General features: G+C 35.5%; 3 protein-coding genes and 1 long non-coding RNA gene across 8 annotated transcripts; all 4 read left to right on the top strand.

Annotated features, from left to right (window-relative positions):
* Positions 1-336: 336 nt before the first annotated feature.
* LOC139820661 (uncharacterized) lies at positions 337-2,309 on the top strand. Its single transcript, XR_011734063.1, has 3 exons — positions 337-447; positions 529-1,290; positions 1,363-2,309. It is a non-coding gene; the product is annotated as an uncharacterized lncRNA (long non-coding RNA).
* A 2,483-nt stretch (positions 2,310-4,792) lies between these two features.
* LOC139820566 (uncharacterized) lies at positions 4,793-11,070 on the top strand. The gene is made up of 4 exons (XM_071790930.1): positions 4,793-5,251; positions 5,312-5,584; positions 5,773-5,933; positions 8,133-11,070. The coding sequence occupies exon 4, from the start codon at positions 8,852-8,854 to the stop codon at positions 11,066-11,068; it is 2,217 nt and encodes a 738-aa protein (XP_071647031.1). The 5' UTR covers positions 4,793-5,251; positions 5,312-5,584; positions 5,773-5,933; positions 8,133-8,851; the 3' UTR covers positions 11,069-11,070.
* Positions 11,071-11,564: 494 nt separating this feature from the next.
* Positions 11,565-16,831, top strand: LOC139820567 (uncharacterized). 5 transcript variants are annotated; one of them, XR_011734019.1, is made up of 12 exons: positions 11,565-11,703; positions 11,938-12,266; positions 12,562-13,155; positions 13,246-13,342; positions 13,489-13,588; positions 13,678-13,826; positions 14,048-14,253; positions 14,559-14,772; positions 15,089-15,248; positions 15,577-15,801; positions 15,928-16,209; positions 16,295-16,831. XR_011734019.1 is itself a non-coding variant. In XM_071790932.1 (5 exons), the coding sequence occupies exons 2-5, from the start codon at positions 12,049-12,051 to the stop codon at positions 13,525-13,527; spliced, it is 948 nt and encodes a 315-aa protein (XP_071647033.1). In that variant the 5' UTR covers positions 11,565-11,703; positions 11,938-12,048; the 3' UTR covers positions 13,528-13,589. The 5 variants fall into 5 exon arrangements, 1 of the variants encoding a protein (XP_071647033.1); XR_011734021.1 differs by lacking the exon at positions 13,678-13,826 and having other exon boundaries at positions 12,562-12,979; positions 13,080-13,155; positions 13,246-13,309; XR_011734018.1 differs by lacking the exon at positions 13,678-13,826.
* A 4,279-nt stretch (positions 16,832-21,110) lies between these two features.
* Positions 21,111-22,418, top strand: LOC139820867 (uncharacterized). Its single transcript, XM_071791454.1, has one exon. It carries the CDS (start codon positions 21,111-21,113, stop codon positions 22,416-22,418), a length of 1,308 nt encoding a protein of 435 aa, XP_071647555.1.
* The last annotated feature ends 259 nt before the right edge of the window (positions 22,419-22,677 follow it).

Below are 22,677 nucleotides of genomic sequence, written 5' to 3' on the forward strand. Positions count from 1 at the left end.
AGTCAGCAATCGGTTGTAAGCAAGCACAGAATTGATTTTGACCATAATTTTAAATGGCAAGAAGCCACGATCTTGCACAGGGAACAGTATGTCAAAAAACGTGAAACGGCTGAAATGATATTAATCAAAAAGCATACTGACGCTATAAATTTGCAGAAAGACACAGAAAACTTACCGTTGGTTTACGATCGTATAATCGCTACTCTTTAAACGTTACACTCTATGTTATTTTATTTATTTGTGATTATTCTTGACGACACGATGTATGTCAGTCGTTCGTCGGGCGCTATGCGTGTTTGTGATTGTTCTTGACGATGCAATGTATATCAGTCGTTCGTCGGGCGCTATACGTGACGGTCATGCCGCACAAAGCTTATATCTGTTCCACCCGCCTTGTTAAAACGTAACGATGATTAATTTTATATTGTTTGACGCACATTGATCCATGTAAGTAGAATACGTTGCATTCTCCCCCTCCCCCTTTTTTTCTATTTTTTATATGTATTACCGGCAATTTATATTTTCCAGCATAAACTTGATAAGGACCCAAAATAGAGGTCGAAACGTCGTTATAATTTTCAATATATTGTCAGTCAGGCCGATCATTAAACACTGATTATATTTTATTACTGGCGAAAATTTATTTTATACTTTATTTTGTTTGTGTAAAGTCGCTGCTTTACCAAAACACAACATTTAAAGCAGTAAATTGTTGATAAATTGTAATTTTCCGACACCGTATATAGCCTATATGCTTTCATATTACATTCTTCACTAAGCATAAGTTGTCCTTGATTACCTTTCCTACTGTTGTTGATATTTCTTGCGAATTTGAAACTGTATTTTTCGAAAATAAGCCAGTATACGATAGGTTTTCGTACAGATAACATCCTGTTGAACTATCAGAAAATGAAATTCTATGAATTTCTCGCTTTAACGACAATATACGACGAGTTAATAGACTATTTGTGCACAAAAAATGTGATACGGAAAAAAGTAAAATGTCCGCGTTGCAAGAATATAGTATTTAATGATGGATCATTAATTATTCATTGCACGCAGCATTATTATAAACAATTACAAAAATGCAAACGCAAAAGAGTGATTTGTAATTTTAAAATAAGTGTTTTAAACGGAACATGGTTTTCGCATGGCCTTCTAAATATTGACACAGTTTGTCGATTAATTTGTTATGTGTTGATGATAAACACCCCACGACAAATGTTTCTACAGAAGGAGCTGAATATTTCATCACACACAGCAGTTGATTGGGTCAACTTTTGTCGGGAGGTAATTAATTTTATGTTATATTAGACAGTAAGTGTCAAAACTTACTTTAAATTCAATAATTTGGCATTTTAGCTCATGAATCAATGGTTGATGCATAATCAAGAACAACTTGGTGGAGATGGAATTGTTATTGAAATTGATGAAGCTAAATTTGGACGTCGTAAATATCATCGCGGACGACTAATCACAGGACAATGGCTTTTCGGTGGTGTACAACGTAATACGAAAAAAATGTTTGTTGTGCCAGTTGAATCCCGTAAAGCAGAAATACTACTGCCATTGATTCAAAAGTATATTGCTCCTGGATCAATAACTTACAGTGATTGTTGGAAAGCTTATCAACTAATCGATAAGAACATATACCAACATTATACAGTGAATCATAAGGAAAATTTTGTTGATCCACATACGGGTGTTCATACACAGAACATTGAACGAGTATGGAGGGATATTCGTGGAGTTATTCCTCGATATGGCCGTAAAGAATGTCACTTCAATCATTATTTAGCAGAATTTATGTTCAAACAAGCATTTGATTTTGACGAACGATTAGACGTTTTTTTTAAAACAATGTCTATTATGTATCCCATAACTGAAAATATCAATGAATAAAATATACATTATAATATTTTATAAAACTATAAAAAATTTTTTTTGTTAATAACTTTATGTACACATATATATATATATATATAAACGAGCTTGTAAAGCGCGCCACGAACGCGCCATATATATTAGTCATTTATGCCTTTTTGACAACTCGTCTCGCGTGGAAAGTGTATGCGTGAACTATTTCGGGACTACCGCACCTCCCCCGAAAGCACGGGGGGGGTGTGCGTGAACCTCGGTTCGCGTGGAAAGTATATGCGTGAACTATTTCGGGACTACCGCACCTCCCCCGAAAGCACGGGGGGGGGGGGTGTGCGTGAACCTCGGTTCGCGTGGAAAGTGTATGCGTGAACTATTTCGGGACTACCGCACCTCCCCCGAAAGCACGGGGGGGTGTGCGTGAACCTCGGTTCGCGTGGAAAGTGTATATGCGTGAACTATTTCGGGACTACCGCACCTCCCTTGAAAGCACGGGGGGGGGGGTGTGCGTGAACCTCGGTTTGCGTGGAAAGTATATGCGTGAACTATTTCGAGACTACCGCACCTCCCCCGAAAGCACGGGGGGGGGGTGTGCGTGAACCTCGGTTCGCGTGGAAAGTGTATGCGTGAACTATTTCGCCATATATATTAGTCATTTATGCCTTCCAATACTCAAAATAGCTGCTGTATTTTTCAAACTTTTTTTGTTTATAACTTTTTAACGAACAATGACCGAGGGCTAAAATCTTCTGAAGGTCACTCAGAAGGGTGACCTTGACAACATATGTCAAGGTCAAGGTCATCGGAGGGTGGTCCCCTATACTGCATAATTACCTAATTCTTTTCTTCCGCTCAATAACTGAGCCATCCTGAATATATACGTACGCACGCACACGCAAGCACATATATACATATGAAACGCATGTACACATGCATGATAACATAACATACCTGTACTTAATAAGATAAGCAGTCTAGCGGACCTTTGTTTTCGAGTCAATATAATTATTGACGATAAACAGCAGATGAAATATATTGTTCTGAAAATGTAAATTTTTTTAAATATTATATAAATTTATAATTATAGCAATAAGATACACATATAATTTAATTTATTGTAAACATTATATATACCCAGATAACAATTCGTGCGGGGTCATATTACCTTCACGGCGTGATTATCACACCGTGCATGCACGAACGCATCATGCTCGCTTCACGAAGTGATTTTGGCATACGTGCGCGTATAGAAGGTCGCACTATGCCATCACGTGTGATTACACGTGTGATGGTACAGTGATTACGCACACGTGATGGGATAGTGATTACACACACGTGATGGCATATTGAACACACACATGATGACATAGTGCGATCTTTTACGATTAATATATAATTGATGATGAATTATAATATTGATCGTAAAAGATCGTAAAAGATCGCACTACATATAAAAATAATATTTAAATATCAGATAAAATGGCAAAAACGTTACAAATACGTATAAATTCGGGTACGTATGCCAAAATCACTTCGTGAAGCGAGCATGATGCGTTCGTGCATGCACGGTGTGATAATCACGCCATGAAGGTAACATGACCACGCATGAATATATTATAATTTATAATATCCGCGCGCGATTTATTATATTATAATATTTAATAACAAAATGCCCGCATAGCGATTAAAATAGCAATTTTAATGTAATTGTTATTTTATTATATCATTTTATTAGTTTTATTATATTATTTAATTATGCAAATTGTGTGGGTCTATATATAATGAGATCGTGAAATGTGTTAATTTATTCATCCAAGCTCGATCTCCACCCGAACTTGTCCTCAGTGGTCCGGCCGCTCACGCGCGATCCATGCGCATATGTCACGCCTCACGCCTAAGCGACCCCGCGTGCTTTCATTGTTCGCCCGCCAACGTGACTCGCTCGACAGCAGCGGCTGGATTGTCATTTGTCGTCCTTCGTGATCCGAATGTCCTCGCGGTAACATTTCGCGTGCTCCGCGTGCTCTGTATCCGAGTGCTTAAATAATAGTTCCCGTGTACTCATTTCTGCCTTCACGGGCCATCCACGCCTTCCTGGCTTAATATCCTCGAGCCTTGCCTATCCGTCTGGCGGTGTGAATTTTAAAAATCTCGCGTGTCCGCGCGCGACCGGCCGGTCGATTATGGCTGCGATCCATTTGATATGTTGCAAATGCTTCGAAGCGTTCTTTGTCTTCTTCTTTCTTCACTGAAAGAAAAGAGAAAAGAATTCCAAGCATTTATAGCATTAAATGGACTGCAGCCTATATCTCAACGGGACGCTTCCGCTCGCGCGGTCTCACGCCTGTCCGCGCCTCGCCATTCGCCCCTCGTCGCCGTCGTAAGGAGGAGGATCGAGCTAATCGATCAACGCCAGTTGCGCGAGGTTAGTAGGATTATTTATATAAATATATATAATATTTATGGTGTGCTCCCCGCTTAACCGTTTCGTCCTAATAAACACAGAGCAACGTGTGACGTATCGGAATGCTTCGAGATTAGCATATGACGTGGAGCAAACTCTTATTGTGACCATCTAACACTAATGTTATCGTCAAATTTACATAAATATGTATTCTGTTGCATGCTAGTAAAGCGGGGAGCACACACTTCTGCATAACGCATAATGCGTAAGCATAAGAAAATTGATTGGTCTATTTTCTTATGCACATGTATATGGACCAATCAGTTTTCTTATGCTTACGCATTATGCGTCGTGCAGAAGTGTGTGCTCCCCGCTTAACGTATGTAGTGCAGCTTTCGCTATCTGATGTGGTCAAGTCTCCTTTTAAATATCAATTGCGAGTTTGTCACAATGGTTTGTGTATCCAGAGAGAAAAATGAGAGTGGTCATGTCCGCGTTTTGGTCATACCCCGTATCCGAATCCTGTCGGTATGTGCACGTTTTTGTGGTCTCTTAAAAAATCCACGTAGACGCGAGAAGTTTCCATGTAGACGCGAGAAGTTGGCCCGCGGTTGAGTCGATATGCCGCTTTTCCGCGTGCGTGATTGGCCGATGTGTGCGTGCGGTCGATGATGCGGCGATCGAGATCGCGCTGCGAGTTTCGCGTCTGTATGTACATATGTATGTGTCTGTATGTGTCGTGTGATGTGATAGCTGGCATCGGTTGCGCGAGGTTAGTAGGATGATACGAGATGCAAGTAAAAATATCGTAATTGCCTACATGTATCAAAAATCTAACGATTGACCATACGTTCGCTCGCGTCGTCATCTCTTTACGACGATCGGTTACATATACGAAGAGGCATTCTTATACTCGTTTTGCTCGGTCTTGCTCGATCGGTAGGCTGACGCGCACACTTGTACATATATGTATGTGAAAACATTCTATATAATACATTCTATAGAATTAATCTATATACATTTGTTCAGGTTAATGGTACCAGTGGCTAAGTAACTAGGTTGCGTTGTCGCTAATCGCCAACCGCTATTAACATTGTTACATTACACCTGACAAGAGCTATTAACTCCCATCATGTAACATGACGCATACCGACGCAAGAACTACACGATTATGGAACGTGATATGATTAGTCTACGCTCGTTGTTAAGACTGTTTGCTACCGACATAAGAATAATACGAGTTGTTTAAGAAATCGTCATTTTTCTTAAACACATTTAAGCGTACAACAATATACAATATTGGTAAGTTTTAGTCAAATCGATGAGGAAACCACTTTCCTTCATAATTACCTTAAATTTATATAGTTTTAGTTAACTTTTTTATATACATTATTAAAAAATTTATATATTTTGTATCTTGTATTTAAGATACTAAAATTAAAGAAAATAAAAAAGAGATAAATAACTATTATTACTATTATTGATTGCAGATTTACTATTATTGATTGATTGGCTTATTCTCGAGCCTTTGCTATAATAATAATTGTTTGACCGCATAACCATCATTTGAAATAATTAATTATTCTTGACATTGCTATAATTTGAATATTTGACAACGTAGTCTACAACTCCGCTGCTGCACATCGTATCGGTGAGTCATGAATCATATTTTATTTTAATTTGAAGTAATGGATCTTTGAAAATTGTATCGAATTACATGTATATATAAAGCCTTGTGTACACGATACTAGAAATCGGTCCGAGTTTTGGTTTAAACCAATGAAACTGCTGCTTTTCTGTAAGAGCTGCAAGTTGATTGGCTTAAACCAAAACTCGGACCGATTTCTAGTATCGTGTACACAAGGCTTAATATATGGTTAGATATATGTTGACGTGTGTATCAGGTTAAGAATATAAGAATATTACACGTAAAAATGTCATATCTCATAGATATCCACTGCTTTGAAATGGATGGCTAGAATAGATTAATAGTGATATTTAATCCTGGATTATATGTGCATGATATTGATTTATTGCGCATGCAAGGATGCACACATATGAAGCTTATAGAATAGGGCTTATATTAATATATTATTTATTGACACATTTTAATGTCATATTATACGACAAAATATTAATTACGCGATAGCAATTATAGTCTAAAATTTTTAAGAAGAATTTGTGAGTATAAAAAGAAAAATAATAGATACTAACAGATAGACTAAACTCGACAAAAAGTAATAAATGATGATCTAACAAATATGTCATTTCCAAGTTTGATAAAGATATCATTTCTTATACTTTTTTTAGCATTCTATACACAGATTTTCAGAAAATAAAATAGAGATCATGAAAATGTGACATTATGACAAATTAATAATATTATTTGGGTAATTTTAATATTAAATATGTTAAAATTGATTAAATTTGAATTATTGCTTTGATAAGTACTGCAAGAAAAAAAAGAAAAAAGTAAAATAAAATTATAAGTAAAATCCTATTTTAAGTATTTTTATTTAGCTTCTTTCCAGGATTAAATATCATAGAAACTGTTGAAAAAAAATAAATACTCAAATTTTTTTCAATATGCACGTCATATATAAGAATAAATAAGAGAACAGGGAATATCTTATTTTTCATGTAACAATCTTTAAATTAATTTATTAATTATTTAATAAAAAAACATGCTAATGTGTAATTATAATACTTTAAAATGAATTTGTTTTATATTTTCTTAATTTAAATCTTTCATAGCCTATGTGTCTTACTCATAATCTCATTTTTTAAATGAGTATGTAATAAATCCCATTTGATTATATATTTTCCACGCTTTGCGCGCAATTACGACTTCAAATTAGAGTACCTTCAGTATCAGATATAGCGTGACTTGGTTCGTTCGTTAGGTATATATCACTCGTTATCTTGATACTTTTGTATATAGAATAATGAAAGAAATCGCTTGTTGTAAAAAAAAATTATTTTAAAATTTTTGATTGCATTTTGTAGATGCATTCTATTTTACAAAATTACAAATGTAAAAAATCAATATTATTATTTGATTTCTTTCATGAATCTACATACAAAAGTATCAAGATAAAGTCATCGAAAAGTGAATACTTTACGAAATATTTCATGTTTTATATAAAAAAAAACAAATACATCAAGTAGTACAGTAAAATTAGGTCTGAAAATGGCAAAACGGATTGACAAGCCAATTTTTTGAAGGTGAGTAGAGGGTTATAGGAGATGCCCAAATTCACCAAGTTCCAACAAAATTTTCCTGTGCGTCGGCGGCCATTTGAAAATAAAGGTAAGTTTGGATATCTCAGCTCCTATTGGTCGGATTTTTTCCATTTTTTTTTGTTTTGTAGGTAAAAATATTTGCTACAACTTTTGTTTAGAAAATTTTTTAATAGTTGTTAAGGAAAAGAAGTTCCAACAAAAAAGTGCTGTCAATTTGAACAATAGGAGCTGAGATATCCAAACTTACCCCTATTTTCAAGACAGCCGCTGACACACAGGGAAATTTGGTTGGAACTTTGTGAATTTGGGCATCTCTTATGATCTTCTACTCACCCTAAAAAAATTAGCTTGTCAATCCGTTTTGCCATTTTAAGACCTAATCTTACTGTACTACGTAGTCAGCTTTGAATAAGGATGTATTTAAGATATCCAAAATCTTGAAATTTGCAGTCTTCCACCGCCTAAGAAAAAAATTGGCGAACATAATTATTGATATCATCTCAAAGTACGTACTTTGCACTTTCAAATAAAAAAAAAAAAATTGTCCGCCAATTATTTAGGGAGATATCGCAATTTAAATTAACCCCTGTTTTTTTAATGATTTTAGCATGATACCGCCGGCATTTGCGTAATCGGATGTGCACCACGAGGAAGTTGCTCGGTCGGATTTTGCACATCATGTGTGTGTGCGTGTGCGTGTGCGCGTGTGTGTGTGTGTGTGTGTTTAAAAGTGCAAAGTCCGTACTTTGAGATGGTATCAATGATTATATTCGCTAATTTTTTTCTTAGGCGGTGGAAGACTGCAAATTTCCAGTTTTGGATATCTCAAATACGTCCTTATTTAAAGCTGACTACGGCTTTGAGTATTAAACTGAGTAAAAATTGAACTGAGACACATTATAGTAGAAAGTTTACCCTGTAAAACCTTTTTAATACTATTTCTACGTTAATTATTTGTTGAGTAATCACAGTTTAAAAATGGACAAAAATTTCATGAGAAAAAGTGATCCCCTAATTTTTTAGAGCAGTGTGTTTTATTTTAATTCGTTTTCAAATAAAAAGTTGCAGCTTTATTCTATTCAGGCAGTTTTACTCTTCTCTAAATATAGGGCTTATATACTTATATCTTAAATACGTTAAGGTGGTGGTCCTGCACGTAATTCATGGCTTCGATTATTGAATAAAAACAATTATTCCTTATCTCTGCTCTCACGTCTGTGTTTGCGTTTGCTTTATTGGTACAAAATGTTTAAATAAGATACATATCCTAAAAATTATTTTCAAGGCCATACTTATCAGTAATAGACGAATTTTACATCGACGAGGATGTCTATGAAATTCAAGAGATTCGTTAACCTCAGTGAGAGACACAAGAGAAGGCGGTTGTCTGTAATCTCAGGCCACCGAAGAGGCTTTGTATCAATAGCTCAGGATTTTGATGGTTCTAATCTCACATCAGAAGATGTGTCAGAGAATGAACCAGGAACAATCAGGAACAATCAGGAACAATCTACTGATGGTGACGATGAACAAACTTCTGACAGAGGTGAAGAAGTAGAGGATAGTGAGGAAGAAGCAGCAGACGGTGAAAGTACTGAAGAAGAAGAAGAAGAAGAGGACCACGATGAAAACAATGGAGAAGAAGTGGGATACGATAATATAGAAGAACACAATAATACATCGAGCTCTTCAGAAGATGAGAACGACAATGTACTAGAAAACCTTGCAGATATGAAGAAAAGGATATTAAAAAATACATTTTTAGCAACAAATTTAAAACATAAACAGGGAAATGTACTGCTTAAAACATTACGTGAGTTCCCTTTCAACCTGCTTTGTCTACCCAAGGATGCGAAAACGTTATTAAAAACTCCAACTACTGTCGCTACTACACAAGTTCAACAAATACCTGGGGGAGAGTACCTACATATGGGATTAAAATGCACACTTAAAAAGAAACTGCAAAATCTTCCTAAAGATATGTTGCCTGAAACTATCGAAATAGATTTTAGTACCGACGGTGCTGATATGCACAGAAGTGGCACAGATCAATTTTGGCCTATTCAATATCGGATTTGGAATTTAATTGATAAAAAGCCTGTAATAGCGGGTGTGTTCAAAGGAAAACAAAAACCATCAAATGCATTTGATTTTTTCGCTCAATTTGTTCAAGAAATTGTGGATATACGTGAAGAAGGTGGAATTTTTATACGCAATCGACAGCTTCCGTTAAATGTCCGATGTTTTATTGCCGATGCACCTGCAAGGGCATTTGCTTTAAATCATTATGGGCATACGTCATCAAACGCCTGTTCAAAATGCAAAGTTCAAGGTCATCGTTGCGAAGAACCTGGTTTTCGGGGAGCGATGATTTTTCCAGAGATTCGACATCCACCAAGAACGGATGAAGAGTACCGTGATATGATAGACGAAGATCACCACAAAGGCCGAAGTCCATTATCTCCGGTGTTGGGATTAGTGAAGCAAGTACCTTTCGAAAGCTTACACCTTGTGTATGTAGGAAATGTTAAGAAAGTTTTTTCTGCTCATATTCACGGGAAGTATGGACCTCAAAAATTGAACGTAAGACAATTGAATATTCTTGATTCGAGAATGATGGCACTTACATCATATTGTCCCACGGAATTCAATCGCCGCCCAAATAAATTGTCTATGTTCCATCACTTCAAAGGTACTGAATTTAGACAACTGCTACTATACACTGCTCCGGCTGTTCTGCGAAATGTTTTTAGTGAAGAATATTATCACCATTTTATTTTGTTACATTGCATGATACGCCTTCTCAGTTTTGAAAACGTGGCTGAAGAAATATACGCATTCTGTCAAGAAGCTTTGGAGACCTACGTCAATATGTGTGAGCAACTATACGGAGAACAATTTCTTTCATATAATGTACATGGCCTTTTGCACATAGTCGACGATGTTAGGCAATTAGGTTCTTTGGAAACGTTCAGTGCATTTTGCTATGAGAACAATATGCCGGAATTTCGAAAATATATTCGAAAACCGCACCTCGCTCTCCAACAATTCTATAAGAGAATGTGCGAACTAAATGATTTTAGTTTTACACACGTCGATAACCGTATCCAAATTCGTTGCTCTAAACCTCATGCAGAGGGTCCTCTAGTAGAACACATCCCTGTCCGCCTTTGTCAGCAATTTCGGAAGCTGCAAGTTGGAAAAATCACATTTTCAACATCCATGCGTGATAATTGCATTTTCCTTCAAAATTCTAAGGTCTGCTTAATAACAGACATTGTACAAATGGAAAGAAATATTTTCTTCATTGTACAAAAATTTCGTACACAGGTTGCTTTATATGATGTCGGACTGACTTCCAATTTTGTAGGAGTATACCATTGCTTAAATCTGTCACACGCAGTCGAGGCAGTCAACTTAAACGATGTCAAAGGCAAAATGTACAGAATGCCAAAATGGAGTGGTGTAGAAGGCCAAGAAGAGTGCGTTCTTGCAAATGAGTGGATATGCGTATCTCTACTTACATCCCTAATAGTACCTTAATATTACAAGAAATTCTATACAAAATTTTATACAAGAAATTCTGAAGACAATCAAGACACGGCAGTGTCTCGCGCCAAGTACGCGCAGAGCGAGACGCACCGTGACTCATTTACGCGAACGCACGAGTTGCGAGTACCCGAGATTTTGAGATCTCAATAACGAGTGAACGGATCAAGTTTTAAGTACAATTATACCGACTACTTTTCCAAAAATAATAAACTACACAATCCGCATAGAAATTCTATGTATTATTCATATTTTATTATTACTTTCAACAAAAAACACAATATTAACATTTGTTAAAAATAAAATGCAGTTTCAAATTACTATATACATTTTGTTGTTCATTAAAATCGTAGCAACATGGAGAAAAAAGTGGAACAAAAGAAAAAAGTTTTCAAAATTTCGAGTACTGGTAGATTACTAAAACCTCCAAGAAAGTTGCTGACATCTTCGGACGATGAGTCTAAACGTCTCAAAAAAAAATTTAAGAGTAGTCAATCCACGAAACGCATGACGCAGGAAATTGACCGACTACGACTGATAGTCAAAAAATTCGAGAATACCGAAGACGACAAAATATATGTTAGTGCGTCAGATAATAATGATCCAGAAGTCATCATGTGTGAAAAAACGTAAGTAGATAATAATAGTATATTAATTATTATTAAATGTATTCATTCATTAATAATAAATTCAATTTAACTGTAAACTTCAACATTAAATAAACAAAAAGTAAATTTGAAATTTTTACTTGATAAGCGGCAATGTAATATAAATATGAAATAGAAGCAATAAATACTTTATAAACATATTTATTTATTGTAGTAACAATTTTATTCATGTTTTTTTTTACATTTTTTGTTTAGGAAAAAACATTGTCTACCTCTTCGAAAGTTAACAGTGCTGCCCCGATTACTGAAGAAAATAAGAAAGTTTCGAAAACTTCGAGCACTGGTACAATATCAAAACCTCTAACAATGACATCTTCGGACAAAGAGTCTAAACGTCCAAATAAATCGAAGAGTGGCCAATCTGTGAAACACATGAAGCAGGAATTGAACCGACTGCGACTAATGACAAAAAATTTGGAGAATTCCGGGGGCGAAGAAAAATGTGTCAATAAATCGGAGAAAGAGAATATTTCAAATACATTTAAAAAATTGAATGATTCAGAAGTTATCACGTATAAAAATTCGTAAGTAGATAATAATAGTATATAATTAAATGTTTCCATTCTCTCTCTCTCTCTCTCTCTCTCTCTCTCTCTCTCTCTCTCTCTCTCTCTCTCTCTCTCTCTCTCTCTCTCTCTCTCTCTCGCACTGAAAACAGCCTAGTCAAAATGATGTCAATATGACGTCAAAACCGTCGTTTATCATCTTTTCTGTTCTAGACTTTCTCTGTTATAGAATACAAGTAAAATTCGGTATTATTTATGTGTAAACTTTTTTTAATTTATCGATTAAATATTATATATCTATGTGATTTCGTAGCCATTTTTCATCCCAAATGGAAGTTGATACACCTTGTACGAAAACAAAGGATGAAGAATTATTGGAATTAGGTTCCGATACGGAATTTGCACCAGATGCTAATGAATGTTTGGACAAAAATACCGACGAAAATAATAGTCCATCAATGCTCGACTCTAGACCATATCTAAGGAAGAGATCTCGACTTGCATTTTATCCAGTCAAGAATAATGCAAATGCAACTGAAAATAGTGCTACAACACTAGTGAACAACACTAGTGAAAGTTCCGAAGATGTGATCTATCCTAGTCCTACGCAAAGTCCTACCCTTGCGTCTAAAGTCAAACAGTATTTAAAACTCAAGAGGAAAATTCCTGTAAAACGTATAGATTTTGGATTATGTCCTTCGCCTAAACATACTTCTATGCAAATGGAAAATGTTAGTATATTGAAAGATAAAGTTAACACAAGTTATCTTTTACCAATAAAAGTGCATAACAAGACCGATATCGAAGACGAAACTTTTTATCTGCCTGCAGAACAAACTGCGAATAGAAATAAAATGGATGATTTCAATTTGGATGACACCGAAAACAAGCCACCTAAGAAAAAGAGGTAACTGGATAAGTTTAATGTGTAAATATTACTTAACAATTGTGGTAATGTAAGTTGCTTTTATATATCTAATAAAAATATTATTTACAGATTGTCAAAAAGAAAGGACATTTCAGAGCAGCTTAACATGCGATGTAAAGCTGACAGAGCAAAGGTAAACGGCCAGGATTGCTGGGAATGTAGAGAAGTAATTAATGCAATATTAACAGTATAGTTATATAAGATATGAATAAAAAAATATAAATAATTAAATATAAATATATAAATAAAAAAAAGAAATATAAATATAAATATTTGTCTCATAAAAAAGTAATTCATAATTGTGATTTTTAGTATTATAACATGTTGTCATTGTCCAAAGAAGAGTTATAAAAACGGAAGAATCAATGCTCGCGACATCGGCACAAATATGAGCGACCAAATACACCAGAAGGTATAATATTTTATTTTATTATCACTTTTTTATGTTATATATGTATATATATATATATATATATATATATATATATAATCTTTTTAAAGGTTTTTGGGATCCGGAGTTTCCCGAGACATTAAGCACTTACTGACAAAATTTGATTATCAAGGCTTTATTTTGCGACTCGTGGTAAAAACATTATCATAATGACGTGTACAATCCTCGCCAATTTAATGTCACTTTGACATCATTTTGAGTAGGTTATTTTCACTAGCTCTCTCTCTCTCTCTCTCTCTCATTAATAATAAATTTAATTTAACTGTAAACTTTAACAGTAAACGTAAAGTAAATTTGAAATTTTTACTTGATAAGCGGCAATATAATATAAATATAAAATAGAAGCAATAAATACTTAACAAACATACTTTTTATTTTAGTAACAATTTTATTCATGTTTTTTTATATTTTTTTATTCAGGAAAGAAACATTGCCTGTTTCGGATGAGTTCTCTTCCGTATTAGACTCTCCAATTCACGGTCGTGAATACAAGCACAGCATGGATAATATAGATATATCACTTAATTCTCCGAAAGAGACGAATCTTACCTCTTCGAAAGTTAACAGTGCTCGATTACTGATACGGTAGATTCACGTAACTCAAATGAAATCCTTGAGAGATTAACGTGAGTAACATATGGAAATATTTGAAATGTGTTAAATTCAGCCTTTCATGTAAATAATCAATTGTAAAAATAATGTATTATAACTATGAATTTTTCGCATTACTGTTTTGTGATGTGGTTAATATGTTCTTTTTTTATGCTACACTGTAAAGCAGTTGTTTTTTTTAGATCTATGATTAACGAGTAATTCTTTGATAGCCATACCTTTTTCGGAATCAGGACCTTGAGCTTTACGCAGATTGTAATTTTAATATTTGTATAATATACTTATAGTAATACTTTTAATTATTGTATAAAATTTGTAGGGTACTAGAAAAAAAAATGAATGAACTACTCGAAGGGCATAAGCAATTGATGCAGCAAGGTCAACAGATACTGCAGGAAGGGTTATTGCAGAAAGTAGGCGAAGTAAATGTAACCAGAAGCTTTAACGAACCGCTCGAGGGCTTTCCGCTCAATACGCTAGACCAATTCGATGAAATGGAAAGCGACTCCCAAAGAAGTGCGCGTAAGAAAATGGTGAGTAGCTTAATTATTAATGAATCCATTGCATCTATAATACCTACTATAATTTCTCAATATGTAATTGAAATGTATGGATTACTCTTTATAATTTCAACGCCGTATAACCTGCCGTTTTATAAGTAGGTTTACAATGTCCTTTTTTGATATAAAACATATATTATAACTCGATTTATTGTGTGTGTGTGTGTGTGTGTGTGTGTATTCTCTTATTATCTCTATATTATATGTATAATGAAATAGATATTTATTAGTTACTTGATTTTTACCTGATGGATACAATATTGAAACATACATTATTTTATTATTTTAGTATCATCATTTGAAAAGTTTAGAAGGCTCAAAATTGCGTGACTTTTTACATTCCTCTCTAAAGGAGATTATGACTGACGAGTTGGTCAATAAGTTTACGTGGTCTGGTGGTGCTGAGTCAAGAAATTTTGGCGATACAAAAATTGCCAATATCCTATATCGTAAGACATTTTTTATATAATATACAACCAATCGTTGCAAAAATTCTCCTACATATACCAAATGGCAAATAACTGGAGTCGTACCAAAATGTTGTCCATTGGTTAACTCATTAAAATCTACAGTATGAATTTTCACACGGTTTTCTCACTTCTTTTTTTCGTTGATTTTTGTAAACAAACAAGGTTTGTTTTTGTAAAAAGACATTAAGACATTGTTTTTGTAAACAAACATTTTTGTAAAAAAAGAACTAAGAAAAACGACTACGAAAATTTATTGGTGAATTAGCCTTGTAGTGTAACTTTACAAATGTTCATTTTTATCTTTCAGTTGCAGCTCAAAATTGTCCGTTCTTCAAAGGGCCAGAGAGCAAAATGGAATTTAAAATAGACATGCAAGAGGTTTTGCGTGCGGCAAAGCAGAGAATTCGTAACAGAATTAAAAAGAATGCAATAGTAACAGAAGAGCAGGATCCCGAAGACGATGATGGAACCGATGATGAAGAGTGTACATCCGAGGAGATGACCGAATACGAATCGGATAATTAAACGAAAGGTAAAGCTCGAATTAACTCTACGAGATGTAAAAGAGTAAACTAATTTTTTATATACCTAAGTTTCTTGATTTTCGATAGAAATAACGAATTCATTTCTAATTCTCTAACTTTTTTTTGTTTTCCAGGTTGGCGGATTGAATGGAGGAGCACAAGGAAGAACTACACACAATCACAATACACCTCCGAGAAGCATGAGTCCACCGATGTGCGATCTCAACTTTTACGGAACTTGTCTACGCATAGAAAGAGCGAAAAGCATCAACAATTGAAAACCTTTTTGCATCGCCGCTGCTTCCTTTGTCTAAAAGAATTCCCGTCTCGCATAGAATACGACGAACACCTTTCAACACCCGCTCATATGAAGAATGCCGTTCGGTGCGAGGAACAACGAAAAAATAAAAAGAAAGGTAATGAAGAAAGAAGAATGAAAGAAAATGTTTGTTGTAGAAATAATTTCGAAGAGATTTTTAAATTGATAAATTGTTTATGTAGACAAACTGGCAAAGGGAGAAGCTGAGGTTTGCACCGCGGAAGGCGAGGAGAAAGATGTTTGTCATGACGCGAAGAACGAAAAAGAAACGGATTCAGAAAAACAAGAATACATCACGGGTATTATAGAAAATGTAACTGAGAAAAAATTCAAAATACCATCTTACAAATATTGACGTTAAAATCAGATCTTTATTGGTATGAATTATTTAAGAAAAGTTATAAGTTTAATTTATGTAAAATTAATTTATATGAAAAAAAAACATTGCGCGTTCTCTTTGTACATGTATGCTATCTTTACAAGAAATTATATTTATTTAGGTAAATCTATGGTCAAAGTATAGTATCCCGATCAAATTGGTTAAAAATTTAGTAGTTTTGTTATGTATAGTTTATGACGTCCTGGTGAAGTGACTATGGGCACAAAGTCCAAACATGGAGTTTTCGAATTACAGAGCGTCAGACATCAGGAAAATGGGTTTATCGGCTCAAGATAGTCCTGTGTACGGTCGTACTGGTTTGTGCCTGTGTGTGTGTGTGTGTGTGGGGGGGGGGGGGGGGGGGTGAGTGAGTGAGTGTGTGTGTGTGTGGTGTGTGAGTGAGTAAGTGAGTGTGTGGGTGTGTGTGTGAAGTGAGTGTGTGTGTGTGTGTGAGTGAGTGAGTAAGTGAGTGTGTGTGTGTGTGTGTGTATGAATGAGTGAGTGAGTGAGCGTGTGTGTGTGTGTGTGTGTGTAAATGAGTGAGTGAGTGAGTGAGTGAGTGAGTGAATGTGAGTGAGTGAGTGAGTGAGTGAGTGAGTGAGTGAATGTGAGTGAGTGAGTGAGTGTGTGTGTGTGTGTGTGTGTGTGTGTGTGTGTGTGTGTGTGTGTGTGTGTGTGTGTGTGTGTGTGTGTGTGTGTGACTGACTGAGTGTGCGTGTATATATGTGTGTGTTTGCGCGCGCGCGCGCGCGTGATATTATTTACACCTACTCACACACAGACACACACAGGCACACACCAACATGACCGCACACATTAAGGACTACTACCATGAGCCGATGAACCCATTTTTCCGATGTTTGACGCTCTGTAACTCGAAAACTGTCCATTTTTGGACTTAGTGCTCATAGTCACTTTTCATCAGGACGTCATAAACTACATCATACTAAATTTTCTTAGCCAATTTGACCGGGATCCATTTTTCCGTGGTTTAGTGCGGAATCCTTTAAACTTGTCGGTTTCAATTGCTGTCGTATCGAGATATGATTTCATTGAGTTTCAACTTTATAAAATGTATGAGAGCGTATATCTAGAGAGCGTATACAGGGTGTTCGATATAAAAGTAACCACCCGAATATGGGGGGTAGATTGGGTCAAACTGAAAAGAAAAGTCTGGTACCATTTTGCAAAATTCGCAATAGTTAACGAGTTATTAAATAAAACGTCTGAGCGAATGAGCGCACAAAGAGCGATAGAGGCGGGCCTCGGCGGCTGGCTGGGCTGGCACGGTGCCCGGCGCGCGGCGAGCGGTGGGGGTCGAGAGACGAGCGGCGAGCGGGGCGCGGCGCGGCGCGGCGAACGTCGAGCGACAGATGTTATACACTGCGGCGAAAAAGTATTAGAGCCAGCCCATACTAAACTTACGATAATTCCTTCGCGTAAACGGGATTTTGTAGTAACTTACAATAATTTACTCCGCGTAAACGAGTGAATTATCGTAAGTTACTACAGAAGTAACGCGCTCGCGTAAACGTAGTAACAGGTAGCACACGTATTGCATAGGCATTGCCGTAGCGTCTTACGCCTTAGATAATATTAATTAGTTTAGCTTGAATTATGTGTAATAGAAACATTTAATTTTAGTAAATTTAATTATTTTGCATGTAAAAGTTTACGAGGTTTACCAAGCTTTACTTTAACTTTTGTTTATGTTAGAATAACTTTAATGGTGCGTGTCCACCTGCGAGTAAAACTCTCGAGAGTAGCTCTCGAGATTGATTCTCGCAAATGGACATATTCCTGGGCCCGTATTCCGTTCCTGCCTACCGACAACTGTCGGTTCGATAAGTGTCGTTGCGCAGGTTTTTCATATCGTGTAAAAGCTGCGCAACGACACCGACAATTGTCGGTAAGCGGATTTTAGCGGAACAGAATACGGCCCCTGGAGAGTACCTAACGGAGAATGAATCGCAGCTCTCGGCGAGCAAACTTTTCAAGACCTACTCGCAAATCGACACGACGTTATTTTACTCTTGGAGATCAGCTCGCCAAGCTCGAACGCTGTTCGTATTTTGAGAGCTACATGTTGAGAGTAAAAACCGAGATGGCAAAAGTTTGTTCCTTTGATGACACAAAGGAACTTATTGAATAATGCGGAAATCATGAACTATTGTGGAATACGATACTTTATAACTACTGTGACAGAAATAAAAAAATTTTAAAATTTTTATGTTCTGCGTAACGTTATGTTCTAAATAACGTCGTGTCGATTTGCGAGTAGGTCTTGACAAGTTCGCTCGCCGAGAGCTGCGATTTATTCTCCGTTAGGTACTCTCCAGGAATATGTCCATTTGCGAGAATCAATCTCGAGAGCTACTCTCGAGAGTTTTACTCGCAGGTGGACACGCACCATTAAAGTTATTCTAACATAAACAAAAGTTAAAGTAAAGCTTGGTAAACCTCGTAAACTTTTACATGCAAAATAATTAAATTTACTAAAATTAAATGTTTCTATTACACATAATTCAAGCTAAACTAATTAATATTATCTAAAGCGTAAGACGCTACGGCAATGCCTATGCAATACGTGTGCTACCTGTTACTACGTTTACGCGAGCGCGTTACTTCTGTAGTAACTTACGATAATTCACTCGTTTACGCGGAGTAAATTATTGTAAGTTACTACAAAATCCCGTTTACGCGAAGGAATTATCGTAAGTTTAGTATGGGCTGGCTCTAATACTTTTTCGCCGCAGTGTATAACATCTGTCGCTCGACGTTCGCCGCGCCGCGCCGCGCCGCGCCCCGCTCGCCGCTCGTCTCTCGACCCCCACCGCTCGCCGCGCGCCGGGCACCGTGCCAGCCCAGCCAGCCGCCGAGGCCTGCCTCTATCGCTCTTTGTGCGCTCATTCGCTCAGACGTTTTATTTAATAACTCGTTAACTATTGCGAATTTTGCAAAATGGTACCAGACTTTTCTTTTCAGTTTGACCCAATCTACCCCCCATATTCGGGTGGTTACTTTTATATCGAACACCCTGTATATGTATGAATAATATATGTGAGAGCAATTGATGCTCATATGAGCCGCACGCATGCGGCACTCACGTGTGTGCAAATTTTAAAATAAAAATGTTTATAAATAAATATATATTTGGTCTTCTTTAATTTAACGTTTTTATAACTGTAATAGTACATATATTATATTTATATTAAAAAGTAGGGTACAAGGTGAGAGCAATTGATGCTCATATGACCCGCATGCATGCGGCACTCACGCGTGCGAGTCATATGAGCATCATTTGAGAACGCATCTGTCTAACACCATGAGTGCACGCCGTGCAAATTATCCGCACGACGCGCACGCGTCGTGAGCTCACTTTGCGGGCATTTTGTTATCTGTAGTATATATATATACTACACATATATGTGTGTTTGTATGAGTGAGTTTTGTATATGTATATGTACATGCGTGTATGTGTGTTTAAACTTACCTTCATTAAATTTGATCAAAAAGTTTGATCGAAAAGTTTGATTGATATGTCAGATCAATTCGATCAATTTGATCAAAAGTTCTCAATATTCCAGAGAACGTTGCAATAAAAAATTTGCGATATTTCTTACGCATACGAAGGTATTCCGCACATGAAATCTTAGTATAACGAAATGTCAAGTGTGTGATAACATGTATATTTCAACACGTTATTTCCACAATGACAGTTGCTCACGAAGTAAGCGCAACGAGAAAGCCAAATTATTGATTAGTAAAACATATTTGACTCCACTTCAAGTGCATTTCTTTCATATGAAGTTAATACCTTAAACATAAATAGCAAATTTCATTTGTTCAATTAAATTAAACGAAACGAAGACGGTATAAGGAAGAAATAATAAAAACGGAGGAGAGAATAAAAACAAAAAATGGAATTTAAAAACCCATTAAATATACCAGAAAGTAAGTTATATCTTTTTTAATCTTATATATAAATATACAACAGCAATTTATAGCAACACATAGCAACATACATAGCTATACATATTTAGTTATTTATGTAAAATTATTACCATGTATATAAATTTTTTAAATGCAAAATATACTAAAATATATATTTTGTTATTTCAAAACAGCTGTAAAAATGGGTAAATCTGAAGAATAGTGGCCTCCTCACCAATTTCGTTCAACTTGGGCTTACCCCTGATTTCCATGCACGCGTTGCCATGCGTTGTAGCGCGCGTTTGATGCGCGCGTTTGTGCTGATAGTGTTTCCATGCGCGCGTTATATATAAATGTGACAGCTCCCAATTTTATTACAAAAATACATGCGTATATACATGTAATATTTAATATTAAAAAATAATATAAATAATTGTAAAAGGAAGAGAGAAAAGAAGAATATTAAATACAGAAAAAGTAAATAATCTATTAACTAGCTTTTAGTAAAAAAATATCACGTATACAATTTTCTCTAAAAAAATATTTTACGCTTTCTCAATAGAGTTAAAATAAATATAATTTATTATTTAAAAGATATTACTAAAAATGTATAATATCGTAATATTTATTTTTTAACAATGAGATTATTTCATATAATATGTATGAAATTAATTTCTATATAATAGATGGATGATGAAGAATTTAAAATATTTCTTCTATTATGGTTGTGGAGAAAACGACAACAAAGAATACAACATCGAAGATCAGCTCCACGTTGGTGGGTTCGACCTATTTTAACCAATAGACTTGAGCAGGGAGCTTACAGTAATCTTGTTGCCGAACTACGCAATGATGTTGAGCTTTTTTTTAATTACCACAGAATGACACCAAACCAATTTGATACCCTACTACATAAAATAGAGCCTCAAATTTCTAAATTATATTTAACTAGAGAACCTTTACCACCTGGATTACGATTATTTTTAACCTTACGATATATTGCTGCTGGAGACAGTATGGCTAGCTTACATTATCAGTATCGAATTGGACGAGCTACTACGTCAAAAATTATTGCGGAAACTACAAAAGTGATATGGGATGTTTTACATCCGGAAGTATTACCTGTATTAAAAGAAGAGGAATGGGCTAGCATAGCTCAAGACTTTGGGGATATTTGGAATTTCCAAAATTGTGTTGGAGCTATCGACGGAAAACATGTAGTTGTACAGTGTTTCAAGAATACAGGCTCTACTTTTTATAATTATAAAGGAACATTTAGTATAGTACTTCTCGCAGCCTGTGATACGCAATACAGATTTATATATGTAAGCATTGGATCAGCCGGAAAAGAGAGTGATGGTGGTATTTTCCAATCATCAGATTTTGGAAAAGATATAATTGAACAAAAATTACCCTTGCCTCCACCAACTGTTCTTCATGGATCAAATACTAGAGTTCCTTTTGTATTTGTCGGAGACGCAGCATTCCCATTATTGGAAAATTTAATGCGGCCTTATCCCGGTGTTAATTTAACACCAGATCAAATAATTTTTAATTATAGAGAAAGCAGAGCTCGAATGTGTATTGAAAATGCGTGTGGAGTAATGACATCAAGATTTCGTATTTTTAGAAAACCAATAATTGCATCTCTTGAAACTGTACAAAGTATTGTACAATGTTGTGTTGTTTTGCACAATTGGCTTCGGGACAGTGAGCTTCATCTTGCACCAGGACAAAGAAGATATCTTCCACCATGTTTTGTTGATAGAGAAGATCGAAGTGGAAATTTACAAATTGGACAATGGCGTGAAGAAAATGAATTTCTCGGACTACGAAACCTTAATCCAAACGCAGCCAGGAATTCAACGCAAGTGGCCAAAGAAGTTCGGGAAATTTATAAAAATTATTTTATGGCGAAAGGCAGTGTCCAATGGCAGTGGGATAAATTACCAGAACACCAAAAGAACTGGTATTTGCAACAAGCAAATAATTAAGGTATGTTTACAATAATATAAAGTGTACAATAAACTGAGTCAATAAACTGAGTAAATAATATTTTATTTTAACACATTGAACATTTAACTCTTTTATTTTAACATTTTAATATTAATATAACTTAATTAATATATAAACAATGTAAAATTAATAACTTTAATTAATGTCTTCATTTTCTAAACTTTCTTCAAATGCGCTTAAAACTTTTTGCCTCATATATAACCGCGATGACAAACTAAAATTTTGTACATCGCGAGC

Source organism: Temnothorax longispinosus, chromosome 10 (assembly GCF_030848805.1).
Source record: "Temnothorax longispinosus isolate EJ_2023e chromosome 10, Tlon_JGU_v1, whole genome shotgun sequence".
NCBI lineage: Eukaryota > Metazoa > Arthropoda > Insecta > Hymenoptera > Formicidae > Temnothorax > Temnothorax longispinosus.